Source organism: Chanos chanos, chromosome 10 (genome assembly GCF_902362185.1).
Source record: "Chanos chanos chromosome 10, fChaCha1.1, whole genome shotgun sequence".
NCBI lineage: Eukaryota > Metazoa > Chordata > Actinopteri > Gonorynchiformes > Chanidae > Chanos > Chanos chanos.
The window spans coordinates 25,975,391-25,996,834 of record NC_044504.1 but is presented as its reverse complement, the minus strand read 5'-3'; the positions used below and the strand labels follow the sequence as shown (position 1 = coordinate 25,996,834).

The 21,444-nt window shown below is 38.8% G+C and overlaps 1 protein-coding gene across 1 annotated transcript in view; it reads left to right on the top strand.

The window, feature by feature from the left end:
- Positions 1–17,976, top strand: part of tmem163a (transmembrane protein 163a) — a 40,912-nt gene extending 22,936 nt beyond the window's left edge. Inside the window, exons 3-8 of the mRNA XM_030787198.1 lie at positions 7,844–7,887; positions 8,447–8,538; positions 10,994–11,090; positions 15,502–15,613; positions 17,434–17,575; positions 17,916–17,976. Of these exons, the coding sequence (XP_030643058.1) occupies positions 7,844–7,887; positions 8,447–8,538; positions 10,994–11,090; positions 15,502–15,613; positions 17,434–17,575; positions 17,916–17,976 (548 nt within the window). The remainder of the gene's footprint in view (positions 1–7,843; positions 7,888–8,446; positions 8,539–10,993; positions 11,091–15,501; positions 15,614–17,433; positions 17,576–17,915) is intronic.
- Positions 17,977–21,444: the final 3,468 nt, after the last annotated feature.

Genomic DNA, 21,444 nt, shown 5'->3' with positions numbered 1-21,444 from the left:
GTGTTTAGTGTGTATAAATAGCAAAGACTTTCAAATATGAAAGGACTGACAAAAAAATAAAATCTTGCATCAACTATTACACTATGCAGTTTGTAACTTGTTCAACTGCATTACCTTGTCATGTGAAGATGTTGCTAGCCTCTATGGTCATCAGTGTATGAACTTTATACCTCTAAATGCAGTACCTTCTGAGGTCAGGGTTATTTATGGAGTACATTTCATATTTGGTCCTTAATGGATCTTTGACTTTTCCCTGGAAAATGGTGCAGTTGATAAAATAAGTTTGCATCAACTCACAAACACGGACCAGTGATAAACATAAGTGGTGAATTTTCAGCGTTCATTTGTCCTGATTTCATTCCAATTAATTCTCACTTCTCTGGATGCCTATATTGGATGTCTCAGTAGAAATGGAAATCATCTCATTTGGACTCTGTTGATTGTGCCAACAAAAACCCTCAGTAATGCAAATATGCCTTTGAAAAGGATTACAGCATCATCTTTACAGCTTAAAGCCCTGATCTGATGTAGCTGAGCACAAATGGCATCTTTTGGGATATGTCCAACTAATACTATAGGATGAGGTGTTCACTGCAGGATTAATTAGGGGGTAGAAACAATGGATTTTTCTTTTTCATTGTAATACATTGTGGGAGGGATCTGTACTATTTCAAAGACCAAAACAGCTGCTGATACTGAAAAATGCAGATGTGAGAGCCAGCACTGATCTCTCACACTTACATTAAAAATGGAAATATCCTAGGATTCCTCATTCACTTGTGTTGCTGCACCCATCTGTCTATAGGGTTAGACCAGGCCTGACTTGAGCAGTGCCATGGTAATCCTGATGCTGCATTTCCCCTTTTACCACTGTCTGTAATTGATCGATTTTCCTAAATCGATGCCAGAGGCAACTCAGGAGAGAGCTTCGGTTTAGACAGATGGGGAAATTTCTATTTGGTTGGCCATGCGAATGGGGGTGGGGGGGGTGGAAGCACTCAGTTGGAATAGCCTAGTGCTGTAGGTCCTGAATTATTAAACAAAACATATTGCAGCAGAGAAGGGGAGAGCTGTGGCAGATGCTCCCCTTTTCTTCCTCTAACCCCACATGGAGAGGATAATATTTAGGAGGGGTTTGTGATCAGGATATCTGGTGTGGGTGTCCAGTAGGATTCTTATTCCAGTAAAAAATCATAGAGTATGGTCGCTAGAAGCTGTTGTGTCTGCTAGAAGTGGTTACAGAAGACAAATCTGGGAATGGTCTGCGTCCTGCTACGGCTGCTCCAGAACTTTTTTTTTTTTAATTCAGTCACAAAACTCATTTAATAAGCAATTCTCAGCAGTTACGACCATGGACTTCTCTTTCTCTCTCTCTCTCTCTCTCTCTCTCTCTCGCTCTCTCTTTCTGTTTGTCACCTTCAGACAGAGGCACACATCCCACATGCACACTCGGCATGCTTGACAAGTGTTTGTTTGACAAGCTTTTGTAACAAATGTTATCGTTACAAGTTCCACTTTACCTGTCAAGGAAACCGCTGTCTACTACCACAGTTTGCATCACATAGCCTTTTATAAATGAATGACAGCTCTGCTACCTCCACTTGTCTCTCTCCTCCACTGACACACAAGGCTTTGTGTGGACTGAGACAGGAGTCTTGGGTCATTACCTATCTGAGTTCACAGTGATAGGGAATTCTCTTTAAATTCCATACTCAGTTTGTTGATGGGATCATCCCCACTGATCATTTCTTCCTTAATAAACCTGGTGACACAACTGCCACCTCATTACTGTCCTTGGTGATTTGATTCTTCCATGTTATGGATATCAAGCCGTGCCCTCAAGGAAGTGGAAGTATAATTACATATCCTTTAATATTAGATGTGAGTGAGGGATCTCATGGGTTCCTGCCAGAGCTGATGTCTGTCCACTGATAATAAGTGGGGATTTCTCTGAAGCCTGCACTATTAGAAAAAGTATTTTTACAGGAAAATACAAAGTGAAATTTATTAAAATACTGACATGTAAAATACAGTATTGAACTGTAATTTGACACTTTCCTGCTATTTAATGGGTTTTGTCAGTTATTACAAAATACAAACATATTCTGTTTTTTCAAGGAAATCTTTCTAATTTTACATGTGCAAAAGTAGTTTTTCATGCACTGTAAAAAATATGGTAAAAACAATCAAAAATTGTGGAGGCAATGGCGATGCTGAATTTTTTATCATTACTATTTAAATACTGATTTTATACATTTTTAACCATTTTATTACATGTAAAACATACTTCAGTTCATCCATGATGGTTTTGATGTGCTAGAGTATAAATGCACACACAAACTGTATAGAGTACAGTATACTGTATTTGGATAACATCCAATGTTTGACTTTGTCTCATTAGCCTTGTCTAAATCAGGTTTGCTTCCTATAGACAAATGCACCTGGTTTGCTGAAGATGACTCCTAGTGGCCTCTGAACTCCCAGAGTTAGACAACAGTCAGGACCTTGGACTTTTCCCAGCTCTTGTATAACTCATTGGTAATCAGGTCATTTTCATGCATGAAAAGCCCATCACGGGGGCAAAGACATGTGAGTCTAAGCCTCATATTTTCAAGCCTTGTATGAATACATTCTCCGTTGTTATGCCTAGAGGCCTAAGGAATGACTGGAACCTGTGAATCTCGGAGAAGAGTTGCAGTAAAAGGGTGAAAAATGTCCCCAACCACTGAGGAAAAAAATAAAATAAAAAGTAAATAAATAAATAAATATATATATATATATATATATATATATATATATGTATTAGATGTGTCAGTCAGACACTCCAAGAGCCGTGCTGGTGAATAAATGAGGCTCAGAAATGACTTCTGGAGGCTTAATGTGCTGAAAGCTATTTTATGTTCTTCACCACCTTGTTATTTGTTTGACTTTGAGAGATGATGCAGGACTATATGTTATAAGAGACAAGGCTTAACACAAAAAAGAGATTAGAAAGTAAAAAGTCAGCGACAAGTTAAGAGATGCCAATGTTAGCAATAGGAGAGAGACTGACAGATTTTAGGTGCTCGAATGGAAATTCCAATGTGTTTCACATAAATTTCACTACAGTTCACACTGCTGCATATAAAGTTTGAAACATTACTCATGGGCAAAATATTCAGCTGATGATGTTAGCAAGAAGAGTTGCTTGTGTACCCCAAAGGCATATAGACAATAACAAGTATATAAATAAATAAATCTGTGAATGAAAATTGGTTGGAGCTCAGCTCAATTTACTGAATGCTGAGATATTGTGCAAGACATAGCTGATATGTGTAAGCCCACATCCACAATGAAAAAGACTTAGAGAAGACTCAGTGCCAGGTTTGACGTGACAGCCAGTCTGGGTATTCTGGGCACTTGGACATAAAAAAAAACAAAAAAAACAACCTGCTATCACTTTGTTATGTTTTTCTTGAGTGCTTTTTACTAGCTGACATCATTTTATAGCTTACCATTCTTTGTCTAATGCAGTCTAACTGACAGTTATGGCAAGTGGAGCTAAGGTTATATCTCTGACTGTAGTTAAATGGAAATGTGAATTTAATATTTATTTTCTCTTGAACATTAGTTTAATTAGGGGGCTGTTTTAAGGACATACGTGTGATCTGCTCTGGTTAAACGTGTGAGTCCAACAAATTGTACATGGAACGTTGGATAGAGAGCAAAGAAAGCGTTTCAAACAATACCGTCACAGATGCAGGCTGAGGCGATAGTGACTTTCACGCTGAAATTTTGATAGTCCATGAGTGATGGGATGTGATGTTCAGAGATAGTGCCAACTTTCCCACCACATCTCCACTCTCTTCTCATCTGACTCATTTTCATTATCTAGCCCCTGCCTTGTAATTCCAGATTTGCCCCGTAAAGGACGTCACCTGTCCTTGCACGCCCTGCCACGCATGTTGTGTCATTAGTCATAGATGTAGACCGTAAACAGAGTTGCTTCTGTGAAGACAGACCAGAATTGTTTTTTCTTTTTCTTTTTTTTTTCAAATTTGTGTCACGTTTGTAGCTGGCCTTCCTCCTATGATTTTTAGTGTTGCACTCAACAGTTATGATTAAAAACTAAAATCACAAAGCCCGCAGATCTTAACAGGCAAATGATCTGATGCCTCTACTCCCTTACGTTTTGTCCCCCTATGGACAAAACTCTGGAATGTGGGTAGTCACACATGTCAGATTAAAGTGACCCACTTTTTAAGAGCGCTCCCTCCACACCGGTAACATCTCCCCTTCGTACGCCCGAAAAGGAGTCTTTGATGTACAGCAAATCTTATAGATAACATGTTAACTTTTAGAAAATGATTATGACAAACTCAAGATCAGATCAGAAGCTCAAGTGTAGAAAGAACCTATCCATGTCAAACTCATTAAACAGACATCACATATTAACACATGAAAATAAATTTCAATATTCAATGTATTATTGTGAAAAACAGTCATACATTAAGTGGTTGCAGCTCCTGTTCCTGTCAGTGGTCCATTGGTGACTATTTTTCTCTAGTCTAGGCTCTCACTTTTGAGTACAATGTCATAGATGTTGTATGAAAAAAGCTACAAATGATTAAAGTTCGTGTTAGAGTTAGGGACAGCAACATTCTAACTTTACAAAAAAATCATATGAGCGATATTTATGAAAAGAACATTGTGACGTAAATATCAGGTTTCGCCATATGTTCGTTTTGAAGTCAGTATCAGCTGTATACACCAGGCACTGTAGCTAGGAGCTTCTGTTTCAAAGCTCATGTTTGCGCTGTGCAGTCTGAGCAGAGAGGCAAGCACAGGTAAAGTGTCATTCAATTTCTATCAGAGAAGTGTTTGAAATGGGGGTTGAAATCCAATTGTTTCAGGCCATTATAGTAACTAATAAATAAGATATTGATCTCTGATTTGTTAAACATAGAATTCTTTGTTGGGGACTCCCCTACCAATTTCTTGGACCTGCAAGTGAGATGCTGAGATTCAAAGAGGTGCAGAGTCAATGCATGTTGTGAAGGTGCAAGGAGGTGCAGTGACAATGCCTCTATTCCATCACAGTGTATTGATCATTAGAACTCTCACACATTTTGGGATACGTGTCTAGCTTAATGAATTATAGCTGATGTTTTAATGTCTTCAATTAAAGCTATTTGGTCCATATTTACAGTGCAATGTAATTCTAAGTCTAATTGTGCCACCTGTTTTTTGTATGTCAATGTACATTCCAACTGCTTTGGGAATGTGAAATTTTATAATTCTGCAATGAGGCCTTGCACAGATTCTACCCCCTGGCTTTTAGACTCCTTTGGTGAGTCACTAGAGAACTCATGCCAAATGTTGCATGCTGACACAATGCAGTGAAGTGCAGCATTGGCTTTGTATACTGACAGTTCACCAGACAGCACACCAGCTGTCTCCCAAGAGAAAGCAGCAAAGAGAGAAGGGGGGGGGGTTGTTACGGACCCCCTGCCCAATTTTGACCCTCCATTTTGTTCTCCCAGATATGCATTCATGTTATTCTAGAATGAGGAATGAGGCTATGCTCCTTTTTACAATGAATCAAGCATGAATGAGTCATAGTGTTATGAAACAACCAGACAAGAACAAATTATTGATATGAATGACACTGTATAAATAGTTTTTCACTTGATGGTTTGTGGTGTGCTGTATGGTGCCATGCACTCATTTTCTGAGAAAAGAAAATACTTTTAAACAATATAATCATTAAAAAAGGTTTACTGGGAGAAATTGTTTAATTTTGCACCTTGGTATTGACACACTGTCACTTGATGGGGAAGTTCATCCTTTTTGACATATAGACTCATTATAATTATTACTCCACTGTATGTTGGTGCCCATGGGTCATGTGTAAATGAAAATGAATGAGCTAATACATTTCACTTCATCAACCAGATTATGGAGTTTAATTGAAGTAATTACTATTTCTCAGCTTATTTTCACGGTATCCTTGCCGCTATGCACAGCATCCAAAGCAAAGTATATATGCATACATCAGCGTATAGAAATTAGTTATTAGACAGTTGATGAGCCACAAGAGAATTTAAAATTATAATGATATCAACGCATTGGGTGGTCCCATAAACAAGTTGTCACATTAGTATATGGTAGCACTTGTACATAGATACTGTAGTCGATAGTACACTTATGTAACATCAGATCCAGAGTGTGTTTTGGTTGATAACAATAAAGGTTGAGATGGAGCAGCATGAGCTGTTTAAGAGGCACATACAGCGTCCAGTGAGTCTGTTGCCACAGGGGACTGATCTCTACAGTTCAAAGATCAATGGAGCAGCAAGTCTCTTATGTGTCATGAGGCATCATAAGAAGAAACATGTAGCAATCCCACTGTTAGGAGACCATTAACTGTCAAGGCTTGACAGCTGACTGTTTCTCAGGTGATTTCTAAGAAAAATGTTTGGAAGGTGTGTCTTCCACACTTCAAAATCTAGTTGTGTGCTCAGAGAACAGGAAATGGATGGCATCCATTTAAAATGGTATGCCAGTTTTCCTTCTCGTCATGGTGTTACATTGTCTATTGTAAAAACATTCTTGAATTTGTGGGCTTTTCACAAGAAATTGGAGTGCGACTGGTTTCAAATTCCAGGTGGGGGTTCAGGAATGTTGAATTAGTTCAGCAGATTGGTAGATTCTCATATCCCATTATAGACAAAAAACTTATTTCCAATTTAAAGTGCAATTATCACTTTTTATTTGATATGGTTTGCTACTTCACAATAGAGACTGTGGGGGAAAAAAAAAAAAAAAAAAAACCTCTCATAAAATCTTGATTGGCAACACATGACAAAGTTAACCATGACAGCCTACTGTCGGGGGTACATCATATCATATAGCATCAGTGCTGTCTCTCAGTGAGCTATCCTGATGTCATTTCCCCCTGTTCTGTAAATGGCACCATCAAGATCTATCAGAGCCAGAGTAAAAAATCTTTTTTTCCGCTGACAGCACACAAAGTGTTCTGTTACCACTAGTCTTTTCAGCAGCTTTACCAGCACTGATAAACAATTAGTTCATCCTTGGCTGAGTGGATTGCCACTTGGGCAGCTCTTGCTCTCTGCTCAGATTCTATTTTATTTGGGTGGGGGGAGGAGTTTATGTCAGGATGGAAGTGCTTAAGTCACATTCACGTAGTTGTTTGTGTCCAAATAATGGTCTGATGAATGACAATTAATTAATTTGCTCTTTTCTCTGTTTTAGTTTCCTGCCATTTATTCTCACTACATGATATTATATCAATATCTTAGCTGCTGTGGAATGATGTGCAATCAGGAATTTAAGTTTCTCTCTCCCTCTCTCTCTGTCTGTGTGTCTCTCTGTCTCTGTCTCCCTCCCATCTCTTTCTCTCTCTCTCTGTCTGTGTGTCTCTCTGTCTCTGTCTCCCTCCCATCTCTTTCTCTCTCTCTCTGTCTGTGTGTCTCTCTGTCTCTGTCTCCCTCCCATCTCTTTCTCTCTCTCTCTGTCTGTGTGTGTGTGTCTCTCTCTGTCTGTGTGTCTCTCTCTCTCTGTCTGTGTGTGTCTCTCTCTCTGTCTGTGTGTCTCTCTGTCTCTGTCTCCCTCCCATCTCTTTCTCTCTCTCTCTGTCTGTGTGTCTCTCTCTCTGTCTGTGTGTCTCTCTGTCTCTGTCTCCCTCCCATCTCTTTCTCTCTCTCTCTGTCTGTGTGTCTCTCTCTCTGTCTGTGTGTGTCTCTCTCGCTGTCTGTGTGTCTCTCTCTCTGTCTGTGTGTCTCTCTGTCTCTGTGTCTCTCTGTCTCTGTCTCCCTCCCATCTCTTTCTCTCTCTCCAGCCGTTTCCTTTATGAGACACAGTGCATCAGCCTTTGGGTTTGCTGTAAGTACGCTCCCTGTTTGTTACTGATATCAGTGATAATTCATTAACTGTCAATGGAGGAAGGTTGTCTTTGCAACATAGATGCATGTGAAATGGTTCAGTTTTACATTAATGTTACAGCAGATTGGAGATTTTACTGTTAAGTATAATTAAATTAATTTATTATTCTCAGGCAAGGGTGTTTGAATGTGTGATTCTTTGAGAAATAAATTTCTTAAAGGAACAGAGGCAGTTTATATTTAAAAGCTCTTTGATACTCATAAATGGTACTGATTGCTTTGACTTTGGCTAAGTATTTGAGAAAATTAATGTCTATCATTTAATTATCCATTATTACTTATACACTAATGACTCTCTTAAAAGGACTAATGAGTTTATATTTTCCTTCTGGTTTTCAAATATAGTTCTAATAACTTGGAGATTGTCTAGTGTTCTTAATACATAAGAGCTTTGCTTGATCATTTTTTGTGTAACACAATATTTTCAGCTATGTTGATTTTATTATGCTTGTCCATAGGGTAACTGTTTACCTGTATAATGTGTGACTCTTGCCTTTCAGTTTGATGCTACATTAGACGTTCTTTCCTCCATTATTGTGTTGTGGCGCTACAGCAATGCTGCGGCTGTGCATTCTGCACACAGAGAATACATGTGAGTGTGTAACAGTCAAGATTTTACATGTCCCTCAAATAAAACCAAAAACTTATGTAAAATGTAAATATTTTGTTGGTTTCTGCTTTGATTTATTGAAGATTTAGAGAGGGCATCTCCAACTCTTTTAAGTTTGTCAGTTCAGTTTTAAGGACCTGTTCCAAGTTACTTAGCGACAGCTGCTTCTGTCATTGGACAAAACACTGTGAATGCAGCTCTACAGGTTTAGTTGGCTCTTTTTATTGATTATATTTGTTCTGTCATTTTTTAACCTAAGCCCAGGGCTATACAATTCACACTGCGCTTCTACTAGCCCTGGGCGTGACTAATGTTTACATTCCAGAATGATGCGTGACTAGCATTGTTTACTTAACCCTGTTTCACACTGGCACCTTCTAGCCCTGTGTTTAGTAGAATTTCAGGGGATAACCCCACAAACTCGGGGCTAACCTGCTCTGGAGCGGGGCCAGAAAGCCCTTGGCTAAAGTTGGGGTTAGCCCACTTTGGAATGCGCAGGATTGTGCCAGTGTGAAAGCTTTCTTAGCCTGGGGCTAACAGCTCACTTAGCCTGGGGTTAAGAGGGTTGTGAGAATGCTTTAGCCCTGGGCTAAGTTCATTGTGAAAAGCCCTTCAGACACTCTCAGCAAAGCCACTGGTTTGTAAAAGCTGGTAACTACCTAGAAATCTCCAGTCAGCGATGTTGCATGTTTCTCTGTCATTTTAAAAGCATTTAGGTTTAATTTGGTATAGTAAGTTGGAACATATTGCGGCTGATGTAGATTCAAGAGGTATTTTCCTCATTAAGTGATGTGGCCACTTTGATAGATGAAACAGGGAGATGTGAGAGTGACTTGAGATTTCTGGAACTTAATAGTGGGACTTTAATAATGACTTGCTGCCACCAAAAAGTTTCCTTGGCAAGCTTCTCTTTGACATGCTACCATTAGCTCAGATACTGCGGCTTTAGACACTGTATGGCTCATTTTATGAACCTTATAAAAAAAGGTTTATCGTATAACTTAATTTTTAAATCCATCTACATAAACACATTCAGTGAGGTTTGCCTATTTCCACATCAGTGTGTAGAACAGAATAGAATATCACTAGACTGTAGATTTCCTCTGTGGATGCACTGTTCATCAAGGGAATGTTTGTGATAGGCTTATTCCCAGACACATCCAACATATCTTGGTTCTGTCATACGTATCCTACATATCTATGTTCAGCTGCTATCGCATTCTTTGCCTTCTTAGCACTAACATGATAATACATCACTTGCCATCCCAGGCGTGTTACATTGATAAAGCTGTTCAGCTGATAGTAATACATCCATCTTGTGCTTGCACAGGCTTGCAAGAGGGTTAGGGGGAGGGGTGCAGTGTGAACGGAGGGGTGCCAAGACAATCTAATTTCTCTTTAGCTGATGTGTCAGGCATGGGAAGATTAATGTAGATGCAGCAGGGGTAAGAAGAAAGAAAAGAACTCCAGCTCAGTCTCTAGTGCTGAACTTTACTTATGCCGTGTGAATAAACCTACATTTTAAAGGGGCCAAAGGCTATTGAGCAATAAGTTATGATGTTGTTAATGCATCCTAGACTTGTTCAATAGAACGCTATGCAAACTAATGAAGCTGCTAAACCATCCATATCTACTGGGAATTACAGCCGAAAATGTGAAAATAATCTGAACTGCGTATCAATCCCAATTTTTTTTTTTTACAGAATTAGCTGTGAGTAATCAAGGTGTCCCTTTTTGTAGATTTCTTTGTCTTTAGACCAAAGCTCATACTTCTCACGATGCATTCAAAGATTATCCCACATATTCTATATGGTATGGATGCAAATGTAGACCTGTAATACCCACACTACCTACGGCACTGCAACTATTTTAAATTCTGTGTGGAAGTGCCCCTCATTGTACAGATGGCTTCAGGTAAGCATCAGAGCCCTCTCATTTATGCAGCTGCATCTTTTTGGATCCTCTCATTATTACCTCGGTTTCATTGTGTAACCTAGCTTCGGGGTTGCTAGGATACCTTTAATAGTTTAGGGTAGAGCTGCAGAATTTGTTTCTGTAAACAAAATGCTTGGTATACCTCTACCAAGAATGAGTGATGGCAAGCTGACAGCTCATGAACAACTGCAACATATAGTGTTTTGCACTCAGGACTTTGTTTTAGATTACTCGGACATTTTCAATCAAGTACTGATAGGACAAAAGATTGATCTGTGTTTATGGTTGAAGTGTGGGTGAATGGCAAAAATGGCAAAATAACTGCCTGGAAAAAAAACCTTTTGAAGTTACAGTTACATTTACATTTATTCACTGAGCAAACACTTTTATCCAAAGCAATTTACAAGTGAAGCTAAATACAATCCAAGCACAAAGCCATTAATGAAGCTGGAGCACTATGTTTTACTCTGCGTCACTTCTCTTCTCTTTTCTCTATCCACAGAGCCTGTGTGATTTTGGGGGTTGTGTTCATCTTGTCATCCATGTGTATTCTTGGAAAGGCCATCCATGATTTGGCCACTAAGCTTCTGCCTGAAGTAGTAAGTGAAGACAACTTTTATTTGTTACAGTACTTAGCGTGTTTGTCGTGTAAAGTTGTGTGTGGGGAAATTCAAGTATGCTGAAGGTGGCTGAGCCCCATATACGCACCGTTTAAAACACCTACCCATCAGCTAGTTAACATTGGTGTAGGAAATGCAAGCAAATCACTGGGCTTAGTTTCAAACCTCTGCTGTTCCAAGAATATCTTACCACTTATAAGGATTTTTTTGGATTCAGTTCTAAGCCGTGCTCTGTCATTATGTTTTTTTTTTTTTCTTAAACTTGCTAGATAACACCTCATTTTAAGTCTCCAAGAGGTTTGCTTGTGTTGTGTTTCATTAATTTAGCAAGACACTGAACCCCTTAAGATTCGGCATTCTAATGTAGCTCTGATTGGATCTGAAGTGAGATTTGATTTTGTGGGACATATGTGATTGCATAAAAGACATGTTGTGACTGATTGTGATTGGAAGAGATGGGAACTAAAGTAGCCAAACAGCCACTTATTGTCATCCGACAGATCCACCCTTTTATTCTTCCACTACACAGTGTGCATGTGGCCGATATTAAATATTGACTTGTGAGCAAGCTTCAGTATATCACACAATTTGTGGGATAGCATCAACAGTGGACAAAGTTGCCACTCTGTACCCTGTTCTTTGGAGAACGCTATTTTTCCTTTTTCACTGCTCATTTTGTGGTCACAGAGGGGGTTGGGGCTAGGACTGGGGAACAGTAGTTTTGCGTCATTTCACATAATGTGATACTGAAATTTCATACAGCTTTTGAACAAACATGTTTTGACTTACGTGTTGAATGTTGTTGTTTGCGGGTGCATGTCAATATTTTGTCTTCTTCTTGAGATCGGTTAGAAAGGTTCATCGTGAATAATTATTTAGCTTGGATAATGAATGGCCTATGTGTTGTTTCTTTAACGTCTAAAATTCACAGTACTAATTGACTTCCAGCCCTCCCAGATATTTACAATCATCATATCACTATAGACCCGGTTCTCTGAATCCTTACCTCTGTTTCATAGCAACCAGAAGTCATACAGCTGCTGTGAGACGCAATATTTTGAAGATAACCAATTAGTTGTACATTACAGCCTTGGGCCCTTAATGCAAAACACAGCCTGGTTTGCAGCCTCTAATTCTGTTTGTAGGGATAGACACAAATAAAGAAAAAAAAGGAACTAGGGAAGACAAAAGAAGAAGACAAGTGAAACAAGAGAGGATAAAATAGGCTTGAATGAAGCTTAGTTAAAAAGAAGTAGGAGGGAGAAATAAGGGGAGAAGTGGAGGGGAGTAACAACCTAGAACAAAATATTTTACCTTTACCTTACAATTACCTTATTCTCAAGCCAGTGGGACTAGCTTGTTCAGTAGAATGACTGGTTCAATGGAAGCCTAGGAAGACTTCTCTCGTTTTGTTTTCAGAGGTGTGCAAATAACAGTCTAAAAATAGCCATAGTATTTCACATCTTTTTTGAGGCTGGCAAACATGTCAGCAGTGCTTTCTCTCTTTCCTTCCCTTCATCTCATGGGCCTATGAAATGTTAATTCACTCTCAGAGTCCTCTGCATACTGAATACAGATTTGGTTGAGCAAGACAGGTATGTTGTTCAAATTATTTATCTATCACTGGGTTCAGAAATTCTGTAGTTTACTTGGCTCGAAGATGAAGCGGCTATACATGGCATGAATGTGTTTTAAGGTTTATGCAATAAAACTTGGATCTCATTGAGAGCTGTATGATAGTTGTGGCAGAAATTTTAATGTTTTAGGGTTCCGTAGCCTGTGGATTTTCTCTGTAGGTATAAGATGTGTTGCAGATCACACACGTAGTACGGAATTCCACACTTCTGTTGTCATGTTGTCACCCATCAATGGATTTTCCTGTCATATTTAAATGTTATACAGTCATTCGTCTTGATCATACATGCTCGATCATAGGTTTTCAGTTCATGGCTGTTCTTATGCTGTACTGTCATAATAGATAGTTGTCACAGAATCACCAAATGGCAGGACGCAAGTGCGGAGTGGCAGAATTTATTAACAAACCAGAAAACACAAACCAGAACAGGCGGAAGCAGCAAAGCAACCATGCTACTGAAATAAGTAAATAACTAACAAAACCTTGTGTAGCAAACAAACAAGATGCAAACAGGTAGAATTAGAAATCGAAACAAACAAATCAGGTTCGTATCTAGGGGAAGCTCGGGAATACACGTACAGCATGTGTAGACTTCGTGGAGAGCTATTAAACAGAGAGGTTTAAATAGGGGAGTGAATGACAGAAAGTGAAGACAGGTGAGGGAGATGCGTGAAGAGACCAGTGATTAGAAAAACAGCGACGCTGACGGCTGAATGGCTGAAGTCGGCGGGGGAGGAGACGAGCTCGTTACAATAGTAAAATACAGCAGAGGATGACAAGTAAAAATAACATATAGTCCAACACTTTGAAGTTGGATTTAACAGTCTTAATGATAGCTTTCTCACACCTTATGCTCGCTTCATTTGTCTGAGACTGAGTGACCAAAAAATTTTTTAGACAGCAACAATACCTTTAATCTTTCCTTTTGATCAACATCAATACACCTTTTCTGTGCCTCGACACTTTTCTGTAAATCTTGTCCTTTGGCCTTTCCACCACTGCCGTCTGGCCTAGAACAGGATTCCCAAAGGCATCTCTATTGAACCGCCATCCCAGACAATTCATCAAATTGACGGGATTAATAAATGAACCAGACGAAGATTCAGACGGTGCCTGCAGCGCGACTCGTGCTGCACGAAGTTACAGTGGTCTGTTTAAACTCAGATAGATTGAGCATCTCAACTCGTGCACCAGGCCAGAGGTCAAGGTTGTCTATTGGGAGGCAGAGGAACAGGATCAAGTTCTGAGTCCTGCTGTATGGAGTTGCCAGAGCCACTCTGATTAAAATTGAAGGAGGAGGGAAATTGGTTTCTCAGCTGCTGTGTGGGAGTGTACCCCAACACTTTAATTTGAACCAGGAGAGGGCAGGAGAGTAGGAGGACAAACTACTCAATTTTCTCAACCTCATTTGGACTAGCACTTGAAAAAAATACTGAGGTTCAACATGCTGATTGATTCGAAATTGATGGGACATTTTCCATATGGAAAAATCTGACAAACTGAAAGACTTTTATACAACGATGTTTCTTTCTTTCTTTCTTTCTTTCTTTCTTTCTTTCTTCTTTTTTTTTTTAAATTTATATGTTATTCTGACATATTATATGCAATTTTTGATGAAACTCCTTGGAATAGTGAAGGACTTACAGCATCAGGCCTGTTGATTGTCCCTAGAATGAATAGCAGATGTCAACTCAGAGTTGTACTGAAAACACAATATAGATTGTATATTTGTTGTTTAATGGGAAAATGTCTCTGCATCTGGATCCAGACTAGGAAACATGGCATAAAAATAGGGAAATCAAATATAAGGAAACAATTCATTGTTAACCATTAGAAGCTGAGTTGGATAGCTATAGATGACATAAAAGTTCATCTACCTTCTCGCCTTGTATTGCGATAGATAGATAGATAGATAGATAGATAGATAGATCGATAGATAGATAGATAGATAGATGGACAGACAGACAGACAGACAGACAGACAGATAGATAGACAGATAGATAGATGAATGGATAGATATTGCTTCAGAAGCTATGAATAAAGACAGTGGAGCAGTGGGTGTTTGAGATGTTCGTGGGGTTCTCAGTACTCTGCATTCATACCTTTGTAAAGGTCTTCCTGCACACCGAGCTGTCATTTGAGTTTCTCTAAATGGACTGTGCCTTGACACAATAGCTTCACAATAGGATGCAGGTTTCAGGAAACAGTAATAATACTGGTAGACTATAAATGAATTTAATAATTTAACTATAAATAAAAGTCTTGCACATGAAGAAAAGGTCTGACAATAATGTGTCATAGACATGTCTATAATGTCTCTTTGCCATAGGAATGAATTTTCATAAAAATGAGGCAATTAATGATCAGATTACAGTTCTGTCATTTGTCTGACAAACAAGCTTAATTTATGATCTGAAGTTGTGAATGACCCAGATTAAGAGTGATTTGTAAAACATTACAAAGCACTGCTAGTCCACCAACTATTGTTATTCTAGCAGACCATAGTATTGCAAATCGCATCCTTTATAAGCTGGACAGTCTAAATCTCCTGACCTTGTGAGGATACTCCAGCTCCTGCCTGCTCACAAATCTTGCATACAATATTAATGAGACCACTGAGGACCACTGTCCTCTACAGAATGCTTTATCCTCCATGTACTTAGTCTCTTTATTACCCCTCACTGTTATTTACTTCTGCTACCTCTTCCATCTGTCTTACTCTCTTCTTTTCTCCTCATTCTCTGCCTCTCCCAGGATGACTTCCTCTTCAGTGTGTCCATCGTAAGTGGGCTCATGTGTGTCATTTTGGCTGTGGTTAAGTTCATGCTTGGGAGAGTGTTGACCAGCAGAGCCCTCATCACTGACGGTGTGTATTATACCCATCCACCCAGACACACACACACACACACATGCATACAGACGTACACACATACACTCACTGCACTGTACATCCACTGTACACTGTACTCACACTTCTGTACATCCTTATGTACATCCCTTTTTTTCCCTCTTGAGCCAGTAGGTAAGTGGATGTAGCTGCACAGTTGCAATGCAAAAGCAAGAAACAAAATGAATGATGGTAATTAATGTCATGCCAAAGGCTATCATTTCAACACACATCAGTTCATATTACATGCCTGTATTACCCGCAGAGCTCCAGCAAACTGCACCAAGTTCCCTAGTTCTTAAACGATAGCCTTTCCACCATATCTTTTCTCCGTCCCACAGATTATTACCCTCAAGACGTATGATCGTCTTCAGGGTAATAAAATGAGCATCTAATGGCTTTAGATTCAGGTCCTCATCTGATACTGAGGAAGTGGTTTCATAACAGCTGCTATGCAGCAGAATAGAGTGGAGATATTTAAAATAAGGTCCAAGAGTGAGTATGAGAGCATGTGGGTGTGGATGACCATGAAAAGCCCTTAGATTTACTTGATAAATGATAAAGAATTGTTTTTTTTTTTTCAGAAGAGAGAGAAACTTTCATCAATGTCATTCTATAGAATTGTGTTATGAGAGCTCCTGGCTTTTATTTAGTCAGCTATTCACCCTGTGGGCCAAGCATAGCTCATATCAGTCATATTATTGTTATGGCTTTTGTCTTCACTGTGTGCCTGACAATGTTTCAAGACGTCTTTTCTGGGGAGTGGTTTAAAGCCGGCGTTTTATCGTGTTTTCTTTAGCTACCTATAAATGAGAAGAACATGTTTACGTTGAAGCATGCTTAACTGTCATGCACGTCTTTCGAGTTACAGAACAGAATTTGAAAGAAATAAAATATGCTCTTTTAGTTAAAGGGCAAAAACATAGCCACACTGCCAGTCAAACATACAGCATTTTAGTGCGGTAGTGCAGTATTCCAGCACTTTCTGTGGAGGTGCCTTTGTGCACACCACTGAAGGACACTGGTTTCAAGGAGAACGGCAAGCTAGGCAAGGTGAAATTTTTACTTTTTCAGCCTTGAAAGAGAAGCAAAAAAGAATGGAACTATTTTTCCTGAAGTAAAGCAAGTGCTTATTATGTAACTCACTGCTGCCAACTGTTCCTACCCCCCACCCCTCTTCCTGTCTTTTAATATCCCACTTACACCTTGCTCATTAAATTGAGCACAAAACTGATCATTATTCATGTCACAAACTAACATTATGCTAAACTGGAAATCTTATAGTTCCATTAGGGTCAGCAGACTTAGCAACAAAATGACCTAGAAAGATGTTCTTTAAGTCCAACCTTGGGGACACACCAAACAGAAACTCTTAGCTTTAACCCTTCACTCATTTATCAGGTGTGACTTTTCTGTCAGTCAGCATGTCCTAACATAAAGGAAGAGTGCTAGGACAGGGCTTTCTTGAAAAAGTTTGCGAATGTATATAGATGGTTAGGAAACCATGTATCATTTTCTTTTGTTTGTATGACTTGCTGACTGCTTAAGCACTTGCATCATTTTTTCTTGATGGAATCAGCTTATGTCAAAGAGATTCCATCAATGATCTTATCTGTTATTATAAATGATACAGTCTTCTCTAATGATTTTCTCTAATAGCAATAGCTTCTCAAGAAATATCTATCAAATTAACATTCTGTGAGGGATGGATGGCAAGGATGAATGGAGGTATATTGCACAAAGTTAATTGAACTGAATGTTATGTGAAATGTCTTTTTCTATTTTTACTTTTGCCATAGGTTTTAATTCCATGGTAGGAGGAATCATGGGCTTCTCCATTCTCATCAGTGCAGAGGTGTATCGACATCACCCCACTGTCTGGTACCTCGATGGCACCACCGGTGTCTTGATCGGCCTCATCATTCTTGCTTACGGAGTAAAGTAAGACACACAAAAAGACTGTGTTTCTCTCTCTCTCTCTCTCTCTCTCTATCTCTCTCTTAGACACACGCACACTCACACACACACACCACACATAGACACGTGCATGAACACACACACACACACACACACACACACAAACAAACAAACAACTACATGCATGATAAGTACAAGTACTGCATTGTTGCATTGCTGGTTAAAACATGCATGGGTATCTGAGCCTTTCCAGTGCTTTGCAGGTTCAAATGAGAGAGGTCTTTATAAGCTATTCTTTAAAAAAAAAAATGAATGGATGAATTTGCTTCATGAATTGTTCATAAGAAAATTTCTGCTGTCACAGGCTGCTTATTGACATGGTGCCTCGGGTTAGACAAACCAGGAACTATGAGCGTTTTGAGTGAGCCAGGCCACGAGCAAGAGGAGCAACAGGAGAGGGATGTTCACGTCCATGCTGCAGCCCAGCTCACTTCTTCTGTCATCACACACACACACGCACACACACACACACACACACACACACACATGCATCGACTAAATGGACATGAGTTCAGGTGGTAGTGACATCTCAGCACCCACTATCAATCTAAATGTTTCCTGACCCACCTGATTTTCCACTCAATCTGTCAATCATCATGGCTACAGTCTGAGGAAGAGGGTGGAAAACAAATATAAGGACATAAAGGAAGGTTGTGTCATTGGTTGCTAGGGCAGGAATTTTAGTCTTTCTTCATTTTGAGTGGCAACAAACATCCCCTGGTTGTTGATGTGGTTATGGGAAGACAGATAAATTTTATTAACCTGTCAAAACACACCGTGAATACTTCCAGATTGAAATTCTTCCTCCTACATATACTTCCTTCCTCAGATATTTATGAAAATGCTTGTGCATACCAAAAGGAAAACCACTTTTTAATAGCTACACAAAATATCTGTCCTTTAGCTCTTCACGTCAAGCTATTGGTAGAGCGTGGCCAGACAACTCCCACTATGAGTTGTTCTGAGTCCTCAGAAAGTTAATAGGTTTCCCGCTGTTAGTGTCGGCACATCTCTGCATCTCTGTATCATTCTCTCTCACTCTCTCTGGGTCTGTTAATTAAACTCTGCCCTCTTTTATAATTATGTTATTTAAAATAGACAGGTAAAGGAGAACATCACAGAGCCAGTGATTTGAGAGGCGTCATTGTTTTTGTCAGGTGAAGTCACAGTCAACCTAATGACAAACCCAAAGTTGTCTGTAGTAGTTGACAGATACAGACTCAGAATAAGGGAGGAACCATCTAGTGTGTAGGGCACAAGTATGGCAGTACAAAACCAGCAAATGTATGTATATCCCCTATATATAATAAGACAAGTGCAAATATAAGACAAATATATGACAAGACTGTTGAGATGATTCTCTCTATAACTCAGATGTGGGGACTAAGTAATGGAACAGCTAAGTTAAACAGAGAGAGACTTGAAACTTGGTATGTCCTTTAACTCAACCTGTAGACTCTCATTTTTGGATCCCACTGCTGTAAGGTTACAAAGCTGTAAAGCATAAGAAAGAAACGGGAAAACATTTGATAGAAAGTGCTTTTTTACTCAGAGTTTACATGGGACGGAACATACCATGCTGACTTGGTTAATGATATTATACTTGTCTGTTAGTATGTTCATAGAAATACACCATTACTGGCAAAATGCCTTCAAAAGATTTGACCTCAACAGAATTGAATTAGCTCGTATTAGCCTACAGTTTGCTTGGCCTCAACTGCTATTTTCTCTGCCAGCCACTATTGGATTGGTTGGATCTCTTTTAGCCAAGAGGAACTGAACCTTCCAAAGGATGCTGTGATGTGAAAATGATTCATTTTCACAGAACTGAGAGAGTGAATGAACCGGTGTTCAAGTTGGGTATCAGTTCTAGTTTTTGTTTTCTAGAGGTTTTTTATATATATTGTTACTGCACATGATATAATTATAATGATCCTAATAGTGTCATGTTACATGTGATCCTTCAAAAAATATTTGATCTGTCATGTGACATATACATTAAATAGTTGTACAAATCCAAAGGTATTATTATAGAAGCCCTGCATAACATTAATTTTGCATAAATATGACTAATTTGCTGGTATCATTTGCCACCAGTTAAGCACATGACCTATCTCACCATCATTACAATGAATGCCAAAGCACAGAAGGCACAAGTATTCTATCTTTTACACAAAACTCTCAGCAAATTCAACAAGCACACTGTGTTTCATATGGATACCAATGACATTAACAGGTTTTGCCTAGCATTGAAGATCTACAATATTCTATCTGCTCTGAACAACATACTAGCGCCTTTCCCCTCACCTTTTCTCACTCCTTGAGTAACGTTTTCTACCATGGTTTACATGTGGGTGCAGCCCTGTCTTGTATATAAGTTAATTATTGTAAAAAAAAAAAAAAAAAAAAAAAAAGGAAAAAGAAAAAGTTCAGCAGAGAAGAAGCTGATACTGACACTAGTCAGAAAACTCAGAGCCGTCAAGAAAAGCCAAATGTCCCAAATCAAAATCTTAGTGTTCTGTAACTTTGGTGGTATTCATATGTCAAGTCTTAAATTACACGTAGGATCCTGCTTAGAGCATGAGATGAATGTACAGTTCTGTATAGTAAAGATATAGAGTATATTAGTATTATTTTAGAAGTAGACTTCGTATTAATATACCATCTCTAAAGGGTTTTTTAGTAGTCTTAGTAAATGTTAGTACTATGTTCTGACATTTGAAGCAGTCTTAGAAAGAGATTATACAATATTAGTGATTCTGTAAATGTGTTATATGCCTCATTTAAATGTGTTATAAGCCCTTTATATGTGGTACCTTAATGGAAGTTGATACAGAAATGAGTGTGATCTGTTCACAGCTCTCCAGCTCAGCTCACCAACAGCAGACTGATTTGTATCTACACCTTACGTTACCAGACAATCGAAAACCAGTCCTTAATGGCCAACAGCACAGCAAGCACAAGTTTTTTTTTTTTTTTTTCCCATGCAACTCCACTCACCTTTTATGTAGAAATTGCTAATTTCTACATTTCATTGCCATTTGCTGTCTTGTTGCTTCAGCCTCTGTCAAATAAACCAATTAAAAGGTTCACAGGGATACTGCTAGTCTGAATTTTAGCATTACACTGTCATGTTGTGTTACCACATTGAATATCAGGGGTATTTTTGTGATAGGAGTATTTGTATTTGGTCTGTCATAACAAGTGGTCTATATTTATCACAGTGTTTTGAAAGCTTTGTGATATGCTTCTAATGAAGACTTTCATTCAGCCACATTTTGACATACTTGGAACATCTGTGGAGTTGCCCTTTCAGAGAAATATTGTCTAAACTGTGAATTGCAGTATTGTACATCTTGGTTCACTTAGACAGATTTGCCACCACATGTTATTTACATAGCAAATATTTTTTTTTGAAAGCCTTTGTGCAGATTATTTGTGCAGATATTGCACAGTGTATTATTTCTTTTTATATGTCCAATCGATGAAAGCACATTAATGCAGTTTCTCTGATATCACATTAATGTTATGTTACACAGTATAGATGTGAAATAGATTTTGGAAGAAACTCTTCTATATGATTGAAAATTTTAATTCCGGTCTAATTCATCTGGCTTTTCTCAAAAATGTCTGAAGTGCTTTTTTGCCCAGTTGTGGCACAAAATGGACACACATGAAATAATACATTGTTGTTTCAGCATTAACTAATTGCTTTTCTCAGTGTGTGCAATTACAAAATTCCATGACCTGTCGTATTTATGCAGTTGCAGTTATGACAAACAATGGGCTGAACATTTCTACAGATCCCAAAGAGAAAGCCGTGACACTATTAA